The sequence below is a fragment of the Uloborus diversus genome, chromosome 3 (assembly GCF_026930045.1).
Source record: "Uloborus diversus isolate 005 chromosome 3, Udiv.v.3.1, whole genome shotgun sequence".
Lineage (NCBI taxonomy): Eukaryota > Metazoa > Arthropoda > Arachnida > Araneae > Uloboridae > Uloborus > Uloborus diversus.
Genome location: NC_072733.1, coordinates 115596903 through 115619446, shown reverse-complemented (window position 1 = coordinate 115619446; position 22544 = coordinate 115596903). Strand labels below are relative to the sequence as shown.

The 22544-nt window shown below is 33.4% G+C and overlaps 1 protein-coding gene across 1 annotated transcript in view; it reads right to left on the bottom strand.

The window, feature by feature from the left end:
* Positions 1-405: 405 nt before the first annotated feature.
* Positions 406-22544, bottom strand: part of LOC129218903 (collagen alpha-3(IX) chain-like) — a 266021-nt gene continuing 243882 nt past the window's right edge. The window contains exons 26-37 of the mRNA XM_054853223.1: positions 19608-19661; positions 18632-18676; positions 18488-18541; positions 11008-11061; positions 10269-10331; positions 10061-10132; positions 5167-5313; positions 5017-5071; positions 4592-4693; positions 2373-2462; positions 1440-1517; positions 406-617 (exon numbers count right to left, since the gene is read on the bottom strand). Coding sequence (XP_054709198.1) covers positions 406-617; positions 1440-1517; positions 2373-2462; positions 4592-4693; positions 5017-5071; positions 5167-5313; positions 10061-10132; positions 10269-10331; positions 11008-11061; positions 18488-18541; positions 18632-18676; positions 19608-19661 — 1026 coding nt within the window. The remainder of the gene's footprint in view (positions 618-1439; positions 1518-2372; positions 2463-4591; positions 4694-5016; positions 5072-5166; positions 5314-10060; positions 10133-10268; positions 10332-11007; positions 11062-18487; positions 18542-18631; positions 18677-19607; positions 19662-22544) is intronic.

The following is a 22544-nucleotide window of genomic DNA, read 5'->3' as shown; positions in this document are numbered from 1 at the left end:
CATTGACCACTTTCCCCCACCAGACCCTATAGCATAAACTTTAAATAGGAAGCTTGAATTTTTGTATTTTTCCTCTCATTTAAATGATATTTATTATTATTATTTTTCATCAAAATGAATTGATCAAAAAATAGTAGCAAGAACTCTAAGATATGTTTCTTCTCCATTGATGAAATCTGATTCGTGATACAATTTACAATACCTAATGATTGACTCACCGTAAACTCATTGAAAGCAAAAATTGATGATATGAGTGCTTACAAATGAAAAAAGATATCAACTCAATCAAAATGTCAATCACATTCCAAACAGATAAGACGAGAGGCTATCTGAAGTTTTGCGCTGTCTCGATTGTTGAAAAACCTCTAACATTTAACAGTGCTTGACTTAGCTAATAATCTGAGATCATTCATCATCGGCGTTTCCCTTGTCCACTTGAACATGTGGTGGTACCAAATAGTTGGCCAGATCAGAATTCTGGTAGTTACAGAGCTCGCAGTATCCTGGAGGACCTTGAGGACCTGGAGCCCCTCGAGCGCCATTGCCGCCTTGCCTCCCTGGTGGACCACGATCTCCTGGTCTCCCAGGAACACCAGTTCCAGCTGGCCCTGGAGGACCTTAAGATAATTGAACACAAAAAGAAAAATACGTCAGATTCCATAAATGCTCACAGTACGAAATATATAACTATTTTTTTTTCATATATTGAATGCTGCAAACATTAAGGATTACTTTTCAATGCATATGGAATGCTTTTTGTTAAAAAAGACAATGAAAAAAAAAAAAAAAAAACCAGAATGAACCCACCGAATCCTGAATTAAACACTAATTTAACTGTACGCGAAATTAGTCTTTAAAACTAAACCTACTCAGTTACGTTATGTAGTTGTTTATAGGAGGCCCCGACTTCAAAAGGTTATTAAAAATTAAGAGATCGTATATAATTAGTTAGATATTTAAAATAATTCAATCGTATAGTAATTTAAATCAGTGTTTATTTTATAACTCGGTGTTTAGCTTAGTTGATTTTTTTACTGGAATTGTAAAATACATTTCATTTCTATGTTTGGGTAGGAAATAGAATGTAATCAGTTATTTTTTGCTTTTTAGTTCCTGGGTATTTTTTGAAGGCGGTTTTTTTTTTATTTAAAATTAATTTTCTTTTTTTTTTGCATTAAAAAAGAAGGCGTTCCCTGTCACGCCGTGTCTGCAATAATCTGCAATTGTGCTTTTTTGACGTTGTTATTTCTTACTTTACTGTTCATCACAAAGGTATTTATTTATCTTACATTCCATTTAACTCTTTTAGATTAAATATGTGCAGTAACTTGGTGACGAATTATACGCATATTTTTGAAGTTAGAAAATGTAGCAGATAAGTTAAGAACTATAGTGAAAGGATCATGAATGGAGAAAAATTAGCTACAACATGTTTTTACCTGGTAACCCTCTCATGCCCATTTGTCCTTCTATGCCAACGCCCTCAGGGCCTCTGTCTCCTTTTTCTCCTTTGTCGCCTATGATAATCAAAAATATTATTAAACAACACATGAGTTTGTACTTGCGATCAAAATTTTAATTTTAATTGTTTATAGTGGCGTTTGAATGTTGCAAAGAGGAAAAAAACTTGAAAAATAACGTGTCATATGGCTCTTAAAAACTAAACTGAAGCTATATTTCAAAGCTGACATGTTCGAAAATTTAACACGACATTAGTGTCTATAATAATAAGCTTTAAAACTCTTAAGCTCAAGAAGAGAGCGATTGCAGCCTTTTGATTACTACTATGAATTATATTTCTACTTAGAGACAGTGAAAGGGCCATTAAAAACAAAAGTTTTGCCCCTGAGTAATTAAAGCAATAATGTGACTCATTTCAGTATGGCTCAGAAATTAGTTTAATAAATTCAACCAAACATTTTTAGTATTAAAGGATAGTCAATGAATTTGTTTATTATTATTGTTCTTAAAAGAGTATTCCAGACACATAAGAACCTATACTTTAAGAAACATTTTGAAGTAACGAAATTTATAACGACAATTGAAATCTAGCTCAGTAAAATAGTCATTGTTTCGCAAATACACATGTTAAATGTTTTCATTTTTATTTGAAATGACACTTCAACAAAGCTTTTGGTATTTCCATTTTCCTTTTGGCTTCACACTGCACTGCCTTACTTTATGGGAGAATTTTTAAAACGAACGAAAGACTAATTGGGTTTTTGCAAGCATATTAAATAAAATTTTAAATTGTGTTCTATTTTTTATGTGTTATTAAAATTTTTCTTGTTGATAATAACTTGTTATTCAACAAAACTTAGGAATAAGGCAAAATAAAGCAATCAAATTTTCGATATTGCTTTTTGACTTACCTTTGTTTCCTGGCGGGCCGTGAGGACCTGGTACTCCAGGCATTCCCATAAATCCTCGCTCACCAGGTAGTCCTGGTGTTCCGGGATCTCCTAAAGTAAAGGAAAATCAAGTCTTCAATTAGAAAAAAAGCAGTGTGGCTTCTTTTTCAGTGTTGTTTCATGCTATTAAGCACAATTGAAATTTTTTGGCAAGACATGCATCTAGCATAACCCAATGCAAAAGGCAACCATTAAGCAAGAGAAGCTCACTCAAACTAGATGGGAAAGCAAAATCTTTTAAAATTTATTTCCACGCATTTGTTATTAATTTGTGGAAGCGACATTTTCATGCAAAAATAAACAAAGTGCAGAAGGATGAATCTACCTGGAATCCCTGGCTTCCCTTGCAGACCTTGTTTCCCTGGGTGGCCTATTCCTGGAGGCCCGGGAGGGCCTTTCAGTCCTCGAACCAAATCTTCCATCTGCTCTGTGTAGATAAGCGGAAAAATGATTTTAAACGTACTGTATTGCTTAAATAGGTCCTCCGAATCCTTTAAAGGCATATTGCAGTTTAAAGTGATTAATCCAGGTAGTTTCTTCCTTCTCAAAACAATGGTGAAGTCAATGCTCGAATCAATCAGCTCTTCAAGTCACTCTATCTACGTTCTTGCGGTAGTGTATTCTTCAATAAATTGAAAAATATTGTGGCGCGAAAGGTGAATGAAATAGTTAAACATTATTTGACATTCTGGTAATAAAATACTTTCTTTTTTCAAGTAGTTTTCGAAAAACAGTGTACATGATCAGACCGTTGATAGATCCATACTAATTGTGTCGCGGTCAAAACATTTATGCAAGAAAAGGGCCAAAAACTTTCAATAGGCCACGTTGTTAATAGGGAAAGGCGTTTTAAAAGCAAGGGAATAAGTTTATTTTATCGCACAACTGATACGGGGTACGGGGACTAGACAGAAGGAAGTTTCATTTTTTTAAAAAGTAATGTCAAAAGAATGATATGATATGAGTTTTCGGAGCTGTACCGACAATGCAGAACATGAGATGAATTTTGAAACTTCAGTTTTAGATACATGTGCTGCAGGAATCAGAAATACAGAACAATTTTCAAAGTGGTATTTTTTACTGATGAAATTTTTGGCTTTTATAGACTTTTTTTTCATTCAAGGAGAGACTTTTACTGATGTATAGAAGGTGTTGTTTTATAAACTTACTTCATCATGATCTCCCTCTTGCTTTGAAATTTTGTTTTGACATTCCTTTGCATGTAAGAATTCAATAATAATGCTAGAAGCCAACTGTTTTGTAATTATGGGATTTGTTTAATGCAATATTCGCAATAAATATTATCTTCGCAGACTCTTCCATTACTTTTAGCAACACCAACTAATTTATGTCGCACGCAGAAGTAGCAATTTTGATTATGATTCGTAATATAATTGATTTATACTCTAAACTCGTAAATACAGTTGAACGAAAAAATGTACAGAAGAAATAAGGCATCGGAATATAGCGACAATTTCTTTACAAGTTCATTTAAGCCATGGTTGAGTACTTATAAGCTTCTAACAATCACCATACTACTAAGTGGTATATTTGAAAAATTTGTTTTGTTGATTAACTAATCGAAATTCAAACCTTTCAATCTGTTAGCTGTCTGTAGCGTAGAAAATCTAAATTCTTCTTAAGAACTATTTGTAGATAAAATCTTATTCCACATGGAAACTTTCAACATTTCCTGAGAAAAAGAAAACGATTTGAAGGGAGGCAAATGGCTTTTGTATGAAACATATATGGAAGTTAGCTTGGTTCAACTAAAGTCTGGCTCTGAAGACAAACTGCAAATTACGACATGCTACTAATAGTTAAATTGATCTGTTCACAGAAAAATAAACTCGATACAAGAGCAACCATCCATTGCATTAGTTAAAATGAACGCATAGTTTATGGTTTTATCTTTGCTCAGAGTTAAACATACTCTAGCAAGACCAGTTCAGCGCTGTTAATAATTTTAAGACAGTTTCTTGCATACATGTCTTTGCGTACCTGAATCAAAAGGCAGGTAAAATAGCATACAATCTATAGTTGTCTAAATAATAATCAAAATAAGAGTATGAAAATAAGTTTTTTTGACGCAACACGTTGTTTTAACCGCTTGAAAATTTGAAACATCGAGCATTGGCACATACACAGGAAACTGTACAATAAGATTACAATTTTAGTACCTGGAGCTCCTTGAGGACCCGGAGGACCCATGCGACCAGGTTTACCTCTACCAGGTAGCCCAGGGGGCCCCTGAAGCTTGGAACTCAATTCTGCAAGACTATCTGCATTGTATAAATATGTATCAATAAAGTTTAAAATAATAATCATGATATACAATATGCGGTTGATGAGTTTTATGTCAATCAACACAAATGAAAATTTTAGGAATGAAAAGAACTCTTTCGACCAGTTGAATACATGAACAATAAAATAGAAACTCCCTACGAATTTTTTAAAAACATGAATACAAGTCAGTAGTGTTTTAAAACGAGGTTTTGAAACTGCTAGATTACGCTTAAACATTGACAGTCAATTTTGTGAAGTTATTCAACATTATTTTTTAATACTAGTGGAACTACGCAAAAAGATTAACTATGTATCTTACCTCTCAAAACAGAAGCACATATTTCCCTCATTTCTTCTTCTGTATAGCTACGTCCCTGAAATTAGAAAAGTCACGAGTTTGTGTTACAGAACCATCTGTACAATAACTTTTAAGAAATATCAACAGCGAAAACAGAAGCGATGTACTTACAGGTAATCCGGGTAATCCTGGCATTCCGGGAGGACCTGTATTTCCTGGAGATCCTGGAGTACCTGGAACACCAGAAGCGCCCATCATACCTCTGGGACTTGGTTGGCCAGGTGGCCCTTTATCACCTTGTGGACCTCGTTCACCCGGCTAGAAAAACAAAATCACATTTGATACGTAACATTTAATGGGCTATGCATACAAAAGACAATCATTCCTTAAAATTAACTATTATTGTATGAAAACTTTGTTCTCGTACTTTTATCGATCAAAACTTACAATATTTTTGCCTTTTTTGATTTTATATTGCTTTTCATGAGAATTCTTAGAACGAAAAATTTTTTCCTAAAGTTTAAAGGGTAGCATAAATTTCAGTTTGTTTGAAATATTTCAGAATATAAACCTCTGAAAACGGATTTCTTGAAACATAGCGCCTTGTATTAAACAATGACTCGGTGAATATTACATACATTTTTTTAATTGGTCGAACAAAAAATACACAAAATATTAATATCAATGACTCAGGAAATCACATGTAATATTCATTCAACATTAGTTTTTCCTCTTGTGAGAAACATTGTCAATACGCCAAAGACACCCTTCGAGTGCAAAGAGAAACTTTCTTTATTTGACTATGAGGGCGAAAGGTTAAAACGAAAGAGTAATTAAAGATTTCAAAAAGCCACTATGCAAACTACTTAGCAAATATTAGTTTTTACTTTAAAGCCTACATTTTATAGAGAAGGTGTACGAGTAACTACAAATATATTTTAAAGCAAGTAGAAAACAGCCCTTTTTAAATTGGCAGCATTAGAAAATTGTTCTTACCCTATTTCACCTGTTTTGGAATACTAATGTCAAGTTTAGAGAAACCATTTTGCCAGATTGTTGAAACAGAAAAATATCATTGTAGGTTAAAGCTGTTGTTTTAAGTTCAAAAATGAAATGTACTTTTGTAGGTAATTTATTAACTAATTCGGAAAATATATTTTTAAAGCATGAATAAATTAGCCAGGCTAACCATAACGCTACACCGCATGACCCTACCAGTCCCTATCCAAACCAGGAACACCTCTTCTTAAAAAAAACTGACGATACAACTTTCATCATTCACTTATTGCTACAAGAATGTTTAAAGAAAGAAAGTGAAGAATCGAATGAAACCGCTAATGAACGATTTTATGCTTTTTAAGATAAATGAAGACTAATGCTTTAAAAAATCTTTAAAAAAAAAAAAGTAAGCAGCAGAAATAAGAACTATTTTTGGAAAATTGAAATTTGTAAATGGATTAATAAGACAAAACTGTTTTGTGTTTAATTACCCTTTCTACTGTCTAACTTTGAAAAATAAAAATCCATCTTGCTGTTTTACAAAAGTTTTGTACTAAAATTACCTAGTTAGGCATGGTATGGAGTCATTAGGTAAATTTTAGTCTCGCCTGATAGTCAGCCTAAATCTAGTAGTAATACCGTATGTTGCCACTCAAACAATTAAAGCGAAAAATTAAAATAATTTTAAGAAAATTGGTAAGCATCAGAAACATTCACAATTCAACAGTTTTTATGTTCGCTTAATCAAAAATGTATGATCATAAAAGCAGCTTTGAGTGAAATAGAGAACTTTTATTTTTTCGGTAAAAACTCAAGCATCCATCTTTTTTTTTTTTTTTTTTTTTTTTTTTTTTTTACAAAGTGTACACATGAACTCAGTTAAAAGCAGAGTTAATGATAAAAAGTGTTCAACAGATGTTAGATGTTTTAAATTTAGGCAACATATGTTAAGTAGCTTATCCTTCTAAGTAAAACTAAAATTTGAGATGTGTAACTTTTGCTTTGAACCGTAAATCTTGCATTTAAAAGAAGTAGCTAAATAACTCGCAAAGAATACATTTGTATTAAATAAACTTTGAGTTACATAGTGGATTATTAAATTAAATGGTTCGGAGGAAAAAAACTTACCGGCCCAGGAGGTCCTTGAATTCCTTTATAACCCTAAAAAAATAAACAATTCAAATGAAGATCAATAAAATAGCTGCATCTTTTTGAAATTAAATAATTGTAACAATGTTTTGTCGCTCATTTTTATTGTATTTTTGGTTGCCTATTTCTGAAATTGTATTATACAGATAAAAGTCAAAGCATGAAATATTTACAAATATCAACACTGGAGTATACCAAATTGAAAGAAAAAAAGATAAACTAAATGTTTGATGTTATAGTGTTTAAATGGAAAAGAAATCATATAAGTTGCATACCCTAGGTCCTCTAATGTCTTGAAAATTCTCTAGACCTCGAAATTCTGAAGTTTCGCCAGTCTAAAATAAAAAACAAGGTATCTTTAATGAACGAAAGCACACCAAGGGTAATTCTGCCGTGTGTAGGTAAACGGCAGTATCTGCAGAAATGAGTTTTCGAGATATTTGAAGAAACGCGTTTTGTATTTAATACTAACAATAGGGAAATGTTGGAATTGGATGTCTTTTTCGCGCCTTTATTTCAGCGGAAACCAAATAAGCGAGCTTGTACAATAAAGATAACGTACAATAGATGACAAAAATGCAAAAAAATGAAAAATGAAAAATTTGCAGTTGCTGCCATTTACCTGCACACGGCAGAATATGCCTTTGAGGTACTAAATTTAAATTACTTCTTCAGAATGCAGCGTGGCAAGTTTAAAGCAGAAACTCATTTGCATTAAAGAGTGCGAAATAATTTTCAATTCGTTCAGCTAAATCTTAATATTCGTAACTACATAAAGATCCGTACACTAACCTCCATTTTACACATGTTCTCAAAGAATTTTTAGGAAGGTACATTTGACAGAAAAGAAGATATAAATTGGGTGTGTCGCTAAGAAGTAAAAGATTAGAGGGTGGATTTCTAGAAAGAATAAATCCTCTACTTAAATCGATGAAACAAAAGCTCAAGCGCACCTGCTCGAATTTCAGAGATTGTCTTAACTACACGGCGTAGAAAAATGCCCCAGCAACGTTATCAAATATAATCATGCCATTAAGAAGGTCGGCTGTCTATGTAATGTGATGGCTTTACTGATAGTAAGTTTTTTATTAATAACTGTTAGTGGCAGTATTTTGTCTGATGCAAAAAAGGATAGCGAAACGTAAGAATAAAAATGTACTTTCCGAATCATTAGTTTTTATTAATAGATGCCGTTGGATTTTTATTGTTTAGAAAGATTAACTATACCCTTTTCCACAGACGATGCCAGAGCACATTATGACGAAAGTGGGTAGTTTCATGAGATTAATTACTAACTTACTCATGATGCGCAAAGTATCGGTTATTACAACATAATAATCCAAAGAAAACGCTCTGTTAATGAGTTTGCGAAGTCAATACAAATATCTGACTAAAAAAGGGCATTTTCATTTTTTTTTTTGTTTACCCGATATATTTCCTAGAAAATGTGTCAACGAAGTGTTTTTAAATGCTGTGGTTTTATTCCATTTAAAGCAATTATAATTGCAGTTTAAGATTTAAAAAAAAAAAAGCTGAATCATTGTGGCTTACCAGAGGTCCAGGAGGGCCAGGTGGTCCAGGAGGTCCCTTTTACGAAAATAAAAAATATATAAGGTACATTTCTTGCATGTTATGAGTTTTAAATTTAAATATTACTATTAATTCTTATATTGCTTTATTCTATGTCGAGTTCGTTCATGCACAAATAGTTTTCACTGAGTTTTATTTTTATAAATAAGTTTAAGGATGATGCACGTTTGGTTCGGTGGTAAAAAGGCCAATGTATTACAGCAAGTGACAATAAATCATAGAGATATGCAGATTCAGCTACAATTACTTTAATACTTGCATTCAGTTGTAAAACTCAAGATAGTTTATAGTACATGCATTTATGAAAACAATGAGGATGATTTACCAAAATCGGAGTCTATAATCAAATCCCTTACGCAGTATGCAAGAGAACACTTCTCAAGCACTTGTATTTGTGCGTGCATGAACACTGAGAAATATTTTCAGCAGTCAGATCATCACGTAGATGTGAAAATGTGATATATGATGTTTTAAATAATCTCTAAATTAAAAAATAATAATAATAAAAAAATTAATTTTCCAAAAATGAAAGAGTCCTTCATGACGAGCATGAACTTAATTTTAATAGTATGTTATCAAATAATCAATATCAGATCCTGGAGGTAAACTCCATGGTAACAGACTTATCAAGCTGTACATAAAACATCCTACAAAGACTACAAATATGTTAGATACTTGTTTTGTTGCATTAAATTTATAAAAAACATGGACTTTGCTTCTGATATAGTTTGCAAATAAATATTGAAACTCCCAGAAACAATATTTTAATAATATTTTTTGTTCCATTACCTAAAGTATCTCATGAGATAAACCCAGCATATTGTTTACCTCAGATACAGTTTTTTGCCCAACGTTAAGTTCTGTGTAAAGTAGCGTATAAAAGTGTACAGCGTGAAAACGTGACTTCGGCACGTTTGCACACTATATCGTGACGTCGTGGAGGTAAAATACATTCTTATCAATGAATACAGAGGCCTTGTTTTAATTTAGGATTATTCTTGTTTGTTAAGCTGTTTGCAGCTGTGAAAGTATAATACCATTTATATTCATGCAAGCGAATATAGATCCAGATAAGCTAGCAATAAAAAAATTCTCCAGAATAACGCCTATCGTAACTTTTACAGAATTCTAAAAATAAATATTGGCAATGCATCGAAGATTCAAATATTTTATGAAATGTTTCTAGGAGACATGAACTCCATTCAGTTTTAAAATGAATACTTCAGATTGACAGATTATACCAACTAAGATAATAGAAAACTTCCCCAAAATAAATTATGTTGATTTTGTATCAAATTTTCTTTAAATTATGAAGACAAATACTCACCGGTGGACCAGCAGGTCCAGTAAATCCAGGTAATCCTGGAGGTCCTGGAGGTCCTAAATCTCCTACTGGACCCTAAGAAAAATGTGAAGTTTAAACATAACAAACAAATTATTCAACTTCGGGGAAAATGTTAAGCCCTTTTCGAGAAATTTAAATGCAAAATGTTTATTTTTATCACAGAAGCTTCTGATGGAAACATTGATCTTACTATTGGTCCGGTAAGCCCACGTGGTCCTTCAGGCCCTCGAGGCCCAGGGTTTCCTTGATCTCCCTAAATGTTACAAAAATAATCTTTAGTTAATCAATAAAATTTTAAAATATAATACAGGTGTCCCTCGTATAACACGGTTAAATCAAAACCGTGTTGTACGAGATTTTCTTAAAAATAACAATTTTACCTTTTTTTAATACTAATTATGTATGTGCATGAGAAAAATCAGGTTATATAAGATGTATTGTGTCATATCAAAACCGTGTTCCGTGATATATCGAAACCAAGTTTCATAAAAACAAAGTAAAAACTCATTAGAGTTATCAAACATTAACAGAATGTATTAATCAAAAATTAAATTCCATCTTTTATTAACATTCGAGTTATATCAAAACCATGAGGTATTAAATTCAAGTTTCGTACTGTATAATATCGAAACCGTGTAGTAGAAGTACCGTGTTATACGAGGGACGCCTATATTATGTATTTTATTAAACCATAGTATCAACTTTCATTAAAAAACTGCTTTTAAACAATAATTAATGAAGCAAAGTCCGTCACAGTTCTAGTTGTCCTGAATGTACATAACTAAACAAGTATTTTCCAATTCAAGCGATGAAACACAAATCTGACATCATTTTTAGGCAGATGATTTGCAGTTTATGTTTATAATTGGTCACTTCATTAAGCTATGAAATAATATTTCAAAAACATATGATATGATTTAGCTGCTTACCTTCGGTCCAGTTGGGCCAAGAAGACCTTGTAAACCAGGAGGTCCACGTGGGCCCTAAAACATTATACGATATTTTTTACAATAAAATTTAGATTAGCAAAAACTAAATTAGAAATCTTATTCACAATCATAGCTGTTTTTTAAAGAGAATTTGTAATTTGTACACTGAAAATCGTGCGCGCGCGCAAATCCTCTCACGATTGTCTATGCATACACCAACACACAAGAGTTATTATGTCACGACTGCCTTGCGCATGGTTTAGGAGCAAGTCTGGAAAGACCTTTAAAGGCATCTTTAATTAATATTCCGTGTGTTAATTAATATTCTTGATTTTGCTATCCGCAAATCTGATATTATCTTAAGTACCACTAGCAGCGCACTTTCGATTCACTTTGCACATGAAAAAATCCTCTTTGTTATGGGGTCCTGAAATACCAATAATTTTCATGGTTCACAAAAATAAATCATTACACTAATTTGCCTCTGAGTTCATTTATCCTTCCGCAATAGAGTGTATTTTCAAAAGAGGGTTTTAGAGTTTCATCATCCTTTTTTTTAAAAGTAATCTCACAAAATAATGACAGTATTAAACAAAATATACTTGCTTTAATGCGATATTTAGCTAAAGTTAACCCTACAGTTATTCTAAAATGATACACAGCTCTATGTTACAAAATTCTTCTATGAAAATTTTGAAACTAAAACGCAAAATGTACGTTTTGAAGGCATGTGTGTGTGTGTGCGTGCGTGCGTGCGTGTGTGTGTGGCCAAAAAAAAAAATCTCGTGATATATTTTGACCGTGATACAAAAGTCGAAGCAACGGGAAAACTGTAATTCTCTTAACTTTTATAGATCGCTAAATATGCTTCAAATACACTTCCTTATCAACAAAATTTTTGTATTTAATAGTAATATATCTTGCTTTATCAAAGTTTTTAACAGTAGGATGTGTATTTATTAAAGAAATCTTACATACTCATTAACAAAAAATTAGAGCTAACTTAAATCACGTTTTTTTTTTTTCCAATCCGAATGAATGATACATTATTTACATAATTTAGTTTTGTTTTGTATAGGACTCGACCGATGCATCGGCCTGGCCGATGCATCGGCGCCGATGGTTCAACAATTTAGCCATCGGCATCGGCATCGGCGGCCGATGCTAACTTGCAGGAAACATCGGCCCATCGGCCTTAAAAAACATCGAAAAGCCGATGGAATTGGCCGATGTTTTTGAAAAAAAAAAGGACCTTTGTTGTTTTATTTTTTAACACAAAGTAAAGGGAGTTATTGTTTTTATATAAATTGTTTACTTAAATTTCAGTATGAATTTCTATTTTAGTCACAACTGGAAGAGTTTTTAATACTACATTCAGGTACCAAACAAGTTAATTGTTGCGTTGTTTCTTGCGGATGAATGTACGTATGTATCTCTTATAAGTCATAACTCAAAAATGATAAGCTGTAGAAGGCTAAATTTTCGCATGTGGGATGTGCGTACGTTCCTGTTGTGCACTTCCCTTTTTGATTTCGATCGGATGTTCTAAAAATCCTATTTACTCATTTTTTGTGGCTATTAATTACTTATTTCAATGCAAAACTCATATAGCGTCTCAGACGGACGATCATTTGGTGATATATTGCCGAATTGGAGACTATGGAAACAAATATGAGATGGCGAAACCGGTTTTGTTTCATTTTGTTAGATTCTCGGTGAACGGAAGGTAATTTTTAATTTTTCTATATTTGTATTATGAATCAGTAATGCAGTCTTTTCTGTATCGCTTCGGCGGAGCTACAAGTTTGGGGCCCGTCGAAATACATTTTGGGGCCCTATTTCTCTATCACAGAAGTTGTAAAACATTTATCATAAGCATTGTTGTAACTCCTTCGGTTCCAGTATGGTTATGGGGCCTCACGCGCAATTGCAACATTTGCTATATTTTAAATCCGCCACTGCACGTCAAAACAAACTCGGGTGCAAGTTTTAAAAGGGTATTTCTACTCAATGTTTATGATTATTTTAAACTCTATTTTTTACGACTGTTTTTTGTATTTCCGAGAAAACTTGCGAGCCCCTCCTCCAAATCCCAGTTTCTGAAATTAAATTCTAGTTGTTCTTCTGAGTTGTTTAAAACTAACACCATCCATAAAATTAGAGTTTCTTTTCAAGCTTTATCTATTGTTTAGGAAGAATTTAGAGCATTAATGTAAGAAATTGATTAAAGACGTTTTCAATAGTAGCATAACTCGGAAATCAAAGGGACATATGAATTTTTTTCTTCGGAAGTGCTGGAGTAGCTTCAGAAACTCTTCTAGGCGTTGGTAGAAGCGGTTCTGTACTAAAAAAAAACGAGGCCGAAGTTGGGGCCGAAGTTTAATGTAGTGAGTTACTCCAAAATCAGAGGGTGGCCCCCCTAACTCACACTCGTCGTTTCAAGCATTTCTTGAATATTTAGCAATTATTTATTTTGATCAAGAAATATCATTTTGCGTATTTCTTATACTTGTTTCACCTATATTTCGTAATGCGCTATCTTTTTGGCATCATTAATAGCGATCGATTTTTTTTTTCTGTTGTAAGTAACTATTTTTATGTATTTATGTAAAATCAATGAATCAGTTATTTTTGTTTTCATCATATTTCTAATAATATGTTATAGAACAGTTTAAAGGATTTTCTATTATGCAAATTTTTGAATTTCAGAAAATTATTGTTAAATTGAAAAATTTAATTTGAACTTGTTTGTAGTGCTTCATAAGAGATTAAACAATCAAAATGTTCAATATTACGTGTGCAAACATCAGATCGAGTAGTATATGTATTCAGTTATTAACTTGGTCTAAATATTGAGTTTGTTTATTGTGGCTGCGTTTTAAGAACCTCGCTCTTTTCATGGCTATTTCTTTTTTTCGCAAAATTTATGTCACTGTTTATAGCTTTTATGAAAAATGCAAACTTTTCAGTTCATGAATTTTAAATAAGTATAAAAATATAACTATTATGATTTAATATTGTAATTTATCTGTTACCTTTTTTGTTTAATTTGATGACTAAAAAATGTCTACGTGCAATCTTTCCACTTTAATTGCGTAATTTGTTAACGGTTTCATAGTTTTATTCTTATTTATTTATTCACTTTTCGAATAATTAAACAATATAATTTAATGTTTTTTAACTATGTTCAGTGTACCTAAATCCATACATTATTATAATATTACAGAAATCTTAGTTATATGTTCAATTTAAAAAAAACAAAAAAACAAATCAGTTGGTTATCAAACAGCCTCTTTGTTTTTCTTCTTCTTTTTCTTTTTATTTTCTTTTTATTTTTTAAAATTTTATAGCTGTTGTTCTTTGTCTTCCATCATACAGCAGTCAAAAAAGGAGAAGTATAACTACACCCTATACAGATTGTACGTAGTACGATCCAAAAATTTGGGGACAAGCTGTATAAAACCTTACCCAGAATAGTTCACATTACCGAAGCACATCCACCTTCAAAAGGTTACCCTTGAACTACTATGTACTTCTGCCGGTGTTCATGTAACTTTTGGAAACACTCTTGGAAGCCATTTTTCGCTACGTTCTGTGATGCTGCTTTACCTTCTCCTGACGGAAGAAAGCGGCGTCCATGCAAATGTTTTTTTTTTTTGCTGGGAACAGGTACAAGTCGCACGGAGCTAAGTCCGATAAAACGTTATGTTATTTGTTTGTCATATCAGAGTATTGACCAATCGAACCGTGCATCCTCAACATGAAAGTCGCCTTCTTCCTCACGATGAAGTTAAAGCAGCAGCGCAAGAGGTTGCGATAAATGTCTTCCAGGAGTCCTTCTAAAAGCTATTAGTACAGTAAAATTAGGCCAAAAAATGGTCAAACCCAAACATCCAAAAAAAAAAGGTGAAACCTGTTGCAAATTACTTCTTACCCTTCCAGCAAGAAGGGGTAAAAAGTCCCAGCACTTTGCGCGTCGGGTTTTGGGGGGAAGGGGGGGGACGAAATAATCCTCTATTTAAATAAAAATAATTTCTATTACTTAAAAAAAAAATCTCAAACCTCGCAGAAACCACTCTATAATAGTAAAATAATAAACTCTCTCTAATTAACAGGAGTGCACAGGCGGAGGGGGTATGGGAGGGGGTGGTCCATGGAGCAGCTTTGCGTCATTGAAATTTTTAAGGCAGTTTTTTCAAGGGGTATTTCTTTCCTTTTTGAGGGCTTTTATTCTGGATGGGTACTTCGTCACACTTAAGGGGTGCGCCATCGCTTTGGGGGGGGGGGGGACCCTGAATTTGCATTTTAAAATCAACTATTGCAGCGAAGTTCACGAAAAAATTTCCCTGATTTAAACTTTTTCGAAGTACAAAATGCCACACAATGATATGGTAATGTCAGAATGATAATTCTAAAAGATCTAAGCGAGCTCAGTAACCAAATTATTTGCGACTGGAGTTATTAAACTGTTTAGAGCGCTGGAAACAAAATTCCTGTGCAGCATAATAAAAGTCCAAATTGACCAAAGTTTCCCTGGTTCTTCTTGATTAACTTACTTCAACTTTTCCAGAACCTTTTGCCATCACTGAAAGGTGGGACAAACCGAAATTGCCAATAGTGAGACGGGCAATGCTACAATTCTGCACCCTCTATGTCGGAGGGGGTTCTCATTTGCAAACATCAAGCTACCTCCCTTTTACGCAGCTGGTTATGTGAATTATGCTAAATATGCGGACATATACTTGCAACACATCTGAAACTTTTCAGTACATTATGCGATAAAAAAAAAATTCTCACATCAAACATCAGCTAAGACATCAGCTATCCAACGATCTAACGCAGTGACAAATTCAGGTGGTCTAGAACCTGTAGTGATTCAACGATAGAACAAGTCTTGATGAGAGCAATGAGCAATACAACAATAGAATGCTAAGTATTTACACCTTTTTGCCTCCCAGTTTGGAAATCACAATCCATTTCTAAAGACACCAGAAGTTTCTTCTCTCTCAAGTTGGTAGGGGTATTGCTCGCTGATGATAAGGTGAGTTGCGATGAGATCTTTAACGTACGGGTAGTAACATCAAAGGATATTGAAGGCAAACAATTTTGTGGCATTTTTTTGTAAAGGAGGTAAGCAGTTACGTCTTTAGCTTCTGTTACGATTACTATCTGTAAAGATGTGTAAGATCAAACCATCTTTTACACCGAATGGTATGAACAGTAAAGATGAAATAACAAATTGCTAAAAACTTCTGGTACGAGTTATGCGCTGATCCTCCACCAGTATTCGATGAATCTGGTTTCAGAAGGAAAAAAATCCTGTATCGTTAAAGTGCTATTATCTGAAGCAAAAGGTTCATCCACCATCACAGAACGAACAGTTGGTGTCATATATGAGGCAGTGAGAAGCAAAGGGATGTAAGTGGACATTTTCGAGTTTTGAATAAAACGCGTTTAAAGATAAGATCATAGGTAGTCTTTCATTGATTTTCTTTTTAAAATTATGCTGTATAGCAGCAACTACCAGGTGTACTAGTACCATCTCTTGCCCCAAGATAGAGGAAAGGTTCACCAACTATTTGTACTGGTTATCTTCAAATTTTTAATTTTGCCACTTACATTCCTTTGCTTCTCACTGCCTCATATGTAATAGATGGAAGATACCTGCTTGACCATATTTTTGGTAATGATCTGTAAGCTTCAAGGAAATATGCCAGCAATGCAGTGTATAGGTCACTTGTAAGTATGGGAAAGCTAGTGTCATTTTTGATGGGTACAAAGAAAGCACCACAGAAATATAATCTGCATCCTATTACAACAGTCAAGATTTCTGCTCTGGAAGACTTTCTGCATCTCAAATCTTGTGCTTGCTCTGAGGGGTTCATTGGATATAGTGAATGTTTGAAAAGTCTGAAAGTGGACTGAAGTGCTCAATTATATGCACAAACTGTGTTAGACACAGCTGCAACAATAACGATTTTGCTGAGGATCTAGATTCCAAAAAACACCTTGATAACGAAGACTTTTTGTTACAAGCTTAGGAAAAATCATTTGAAAGCAAAAAACAGTTCAGCGTAATTTTTCTGGCCATTTAATCAAATATGCACCATCAGAGGGGGTGGGGGGGAAGCATAATATTTTAGTATATAATTTCGTTTTGGGAGGTGAGCTACTGTTCTTATGGGGTGGACAGTCCTGATTTAATGCATTTTAGATTTGCATGAAATAATACTTCTACTTGAAATAAAGAGGGGGGGGGATGAGGATTTATTTTATTTGGCGGAGGGGTGGGTTCTGTAGCTTTGAGAGGAGGTTCACCATCGCTCTTGGAGGATGGACACACTTGATTTCTAACTTTAACTTAGCATAAAATAATGTTTAAATATGAAATGTATGGAGGGGTTGGGGGGGGGGGAGGGTACAGCTTCGTTTTACGGGGATAGGGGGGCTCTGTAGCATTGGTGAGTTATGTCATCACTCTTGGGGGTCAAACACTTTTAATTTCATGCTTTTAAATTTAGTATAACATAATATTCTCACTTTAAATTTACTCTAAAAATTCTGGAAAAATACCCAAAACAGCAATTTTTAGATACCCCCCATTCCAAAACCCGACGCACAATGGGGTGGGACTTTTTACCTGTTCTTATTGGGAGGGTAATAAACAATTTGCACCAGGTTTAGCTTTTTTTTTTTTTTTTTTTTGGATGTTTGGGTCCGACCCCTATTTTTACTGTACTATATACGAACGTTGGCAGAAGTGCATAGTCGTTCAAGGTGACTATTTTGTAGATAGATGTACTTCGGTAATGTGAACTACTCAGGGTAAGGTTTTATGCAACTTGCCCTCGTATGAGTTTTCAACTTACGATTTCATAACGTTTTTGAGTGACGCAAGTTTACGCGCATGAAGACGTCACAAGAGAATTTACGATAATTAACTAAGGAGGCGTTCAAAATGGATATTTCGATCATCTATATGTTCTTAGGTACATATGCATGTACAAATGTGCCAAAAAAACTTGTGAAGTTTCAATTGGGTGGTCGTAAAATAGAAACTTAGATCGAAATCTGATTTTTTTTTTTTTTTTTTTTTTTTGTGATTACAATTCCTTATTCGTAGAAAGGAAGTAAAGTGAAATAAATCAATCATTCTTTAAATCCTTGACATTGTTATCAATTTATTTCTATGTTTTTTTTTTTTTTTTTTTTTTTTTTTTTTTTGCCATCGGCCAACGGCATCGGCCATCGGCCATCGGCAATCGGCCATTTGGAGGAAAACAATCGGCCATCGGCCATCGGCCATCTTTGAACAATCGGCCAACAATCGGCATCGGCCCATCGGCCAAAAAATGCCATCGGTCGAGCCCTAGTTTTGTAAGCTATATTTTAATACATTATATTAAAATTTTCACTGAAATCATCATTAACTCAAGAGTAAACAACGCAAATTATAAAATGTAAAAAATAAGATACTCACGGGTAGTCCATCTGGACCAATGGGACCGGCTTCCCCTTTGATGCCTCTAGGTCCCTAAAATAATCAAAACGTTTTCCTTTAATATATCGCGATGTTGATTTGAGTTAAATGCATTATAATTCTTCTCAAGAATATATTAAATACCTGAGAGCCTTCATTACCATCCATTCCTTGAGGTCCCGTTGGACCCTATGAAATTAAACACAGATCAGTTATATTACACAGCACAGGCATAAACAACGCACGCCACATAAAAATGTTTGTTTTTATTATGTATAGGTACTCAAATGTATCTAAATATAGTTGAATACATATGATCATATTTAGAAGTAAAACTGTAAATTTTCATTTATCATTTTTATTGATAATTAGTGTAATTGTTATTAATTTGTCATTTATTTTACCTTGCAATTTATTTTTATTTTTCATATTTTTGCTTTTAAACCTAAGAAAATTGAAGCGCACACTTTGCTCAAAATATAAATGCAAAAAAACCTACGTTTTTTAAAAGTTTAAACTACTAACTGACTGTGCTAGTCATCTAATCAAGTTTGTCAAATAGTTATATGCAAAATTAACTTTCACCATATCAGGACTGGGAAGCCCTGGTTACAGAGCAAAAAATTAAATACACGTTAAGAATCATAATAGGATAGCAATTGTGTACAAATTGTTCAAAAACTATCTTCAACGAGACTGAATGAAAGAAAACTCATAACTGACTTCAGAAGGTAAGAGCATTAAGCGTGCAAGTGAGAGAATATTTGAGGAAATCAAATCACAAATTTATTCTCTGAAAAAAAATGACTAGAAAAGAGACTTTATAATTTTTACTTCATGAGTTTAAACAAAATTCTCTAGGAAGAATCATATCAATAAAAATTTTCTGTAAGCAACGAAACAATAAATGAAAATGAAACGAAATTTCGTAGATAACTAAATAACGAATAAATGCAGATATTTTATCTTCAAGGCTTGAAAAAAAAATGGATTTTTGTTAAACTGTGATGTTGTAGTTCCAGTTCACGGTAAAAACGAATTCTCACGGTGTTGTGTGAAGAACTTAAAAAAGAAGACTTCGTCAGATATTGATAGGAAATTATCCGTTCAAGTATCTTACCATTGGTCCAGGAAGACCAGGAGCTCCAGAAGGTCCCGGAAAACCAGGTTCACCCTAGGATAACCATCGTACAATTAGATATACAAAATCAAACATGCTCTTAAAATTGGAAGAAAAAAAAGGAGAAAAAATACCTTTTAAAGTTTTTTTCTCAGCCACTTAAACCATATCGTCGCCTCAGAATATCAGTAAGATATCTAAGTCTAGAAATAATAGTCTTACAATATTACTGTTGTCCTGAAGCAACGATACTAGAATGCTTATTTTTAACGACTAATATAAAAAATTGGATCTTCTAGCCTTTTAATTAATATAAATGTACCTCAATTTGACTAAAACGTATGTTTTACGCTTCTGAATGCAGCATTATTGACAATTTAGACCAGATGTATATGGTACAATGTAAAAAGAAAGGCAAATTAAAAGAAACAAAAATTCTGTAAAAAAGGATTTTTTTGAATAATTTATCTTTTATTTAATTTAGTCTGACTAAATATGGCATTCAGTCTTCTATGATAAAATAAGATAGATGAGTGAAAGTATTTAAAACGTTATAGCAAATAGTTTTACTAACGGATCTCACCAACGTTTTGACATCTCTATTTACAATTATTACAATTATACAAGGTTAATATAATTGGAGAAGCTTACCAATTTTAAAATGCAACGAATGTACAAACTTTGCATTTCACGAATAAAAATGATGAAATAGTAACACTATAACCGAATAATATATTTAGACCGGATTGATATAATACCATGTAATAAGAAAGACAAAACAGGAGAAACAAAAAAATTCCTTAAAAAAGAATTTCCCGAGCAATTTATCTTTTATTTAATTTGGACTGACTTGATATGCTAAAATCAGTCTTCTATGAGAAAATAAGGCAGGTGAACCAGAGTATTCAAAAGGTTATAGCAAATAGTTTAACGAACGGATAACAGCAACGGTATAACCTATCTAAACGATACAAGGTTAATAAAATTGGAGAGGCTTACCAATTTTGAAATCCAGCCAGTGTTCAAATTTTGCATTACACGAATAAAATAATGAAATAGTGACATTATAAGCATAGACATCATTTTTGTTCTAAAAATGAAGACCTCGATGCAAGAAGGGGTACACCCATACTTATTACTGGTTTTGTATTTTTAACCGACTTCAAAAAAGGAGGTTATGATTTCGTATTGCGGCTTTTTATGTGTGTTTTCGAATATTCCAACACTACTGGACCGATTTGAAAAAAAAAAAAAAAATTGTTTGGAAGGTTATACTTCCCAGATGGTCCCATTGTAATTTGGTCTGGATCTGATAAGGGGTCTCGGAGAAATCCAAGAAACTATAAATTTCATACGTCATGATCACATGGTGTTGCTGTGATCGGTGTATTTTAAAACCTAAGGTTTTGGCTTTCTCCTGAACGATATTTAATTCTCGCCGCACATAGATGATTAATTTTCTCAACGCTACGCCGCATGGTAATTTCTTATTATAGGTGTTACTAATGTATTTATTACTGCGTAGCAAAGCAGTAAATTAAATATATTTTGCTACTTTAATAGTAGAATCAATTACTAGGACTCGACCGATGCATCGGCGCCGATGGTTCAACAATTTAGCCATCGGCATCGGCATCGGCGGCCGATGCTAACTTGCAGGAAACATCGGCCCATCGGCCTTAAAAAACATCGAAAAGCCGATGGAATTGGCCGATGTTTTTGAAAAAAAAAAAGGACCTTTGTTGTTTTATTTTTTAACACAAAGTAAAGGGAGTTATTGTTTTTATATAAATTGTTTACTTAAATTTCAGTATGAATTTCTATTTTAGTCACAACTGGAAGAGTTTTTAATACTACATTCAGGTACCAAACAAGTTAATTGTTGCGTTGTTTCTTGCGGATGAATGTACGTATGTATCTCTTATAAGTCATAACTCAAAAATGATAAGCTGTAGAAGGCTAAATTTTCGCATGTGGGATGTGCGTACGTTCCTGTTGTGCACTTCCCTTTTTGATTTCGATCGGATGTTCTAAAAATCCTATTTACTCATTTTTTGTGGCTATTAATTACTTATTTCAATGCAAAACTCATATAGCGTCTCAGACGGACGATCATTTGGTGATATATTGCCGAATTGGAGACTATGGAAACAAATATGAGATGGCGAAACCGGTTTTGTTTCATTTTGTTAGATTCCCGGTGAACGGAAGGTAATTTTTAATTTTTCTATATTTGTATTATGAATCAGTAATGCAGTCTTTTCTGTATCGCTTCGGCGGAGCTACAAGTTTGGGGCCCGTCGAAATACATTTTGGGGCCCTATTTCTCTATCACAGAAGTTGTAAAACATTTATCATAAGCATTGTTGTAACTCCTACGGTTCCAGTATGGTTATGGGGCCTCACGCGCAATTGCAACATTTGCTATATTTTAAATCCGCCACTGCACGTCAAAACAAACTCGGGTGCAAGTTTTAAAAGGGTATTTCTACTCAATGTTTATGATTATTTTAAACTCTATTTTTTACGACTGTTTTTTGTATTTCCGAGAAAACTTGCGAGCCCCTCCTCCAAATACCAGTTTCTGAAATTAAATTCTAGTTGTTCTTCTGAGTTGTTTAAAACTAACACCATCCATAAAATTAGAGTTTCTTTTCAAGCTTTATCTATTGTTTAGGAAGAATTCAGAGCATTAATGCAAGAAATTGATTAAAGACGTTTTCAATAGTAGCATAACTCGGAAATCAAAGGGACATATGAATTTTTTTCTTCGGAAGTGCTGGAGTAGATTCAGAAACTCTTCTAGGCGTTGGTAGAAGCGGTTCTGTACTAAAAAAAAACGAGGCCGAAGTTGGGGCCGAAGTTTAATGTTGTGAGTTACTCCAAAATCAGAGGGTGGCCCCCCTAACCCACACTCGTCGTTTCAAGCATTTCTTG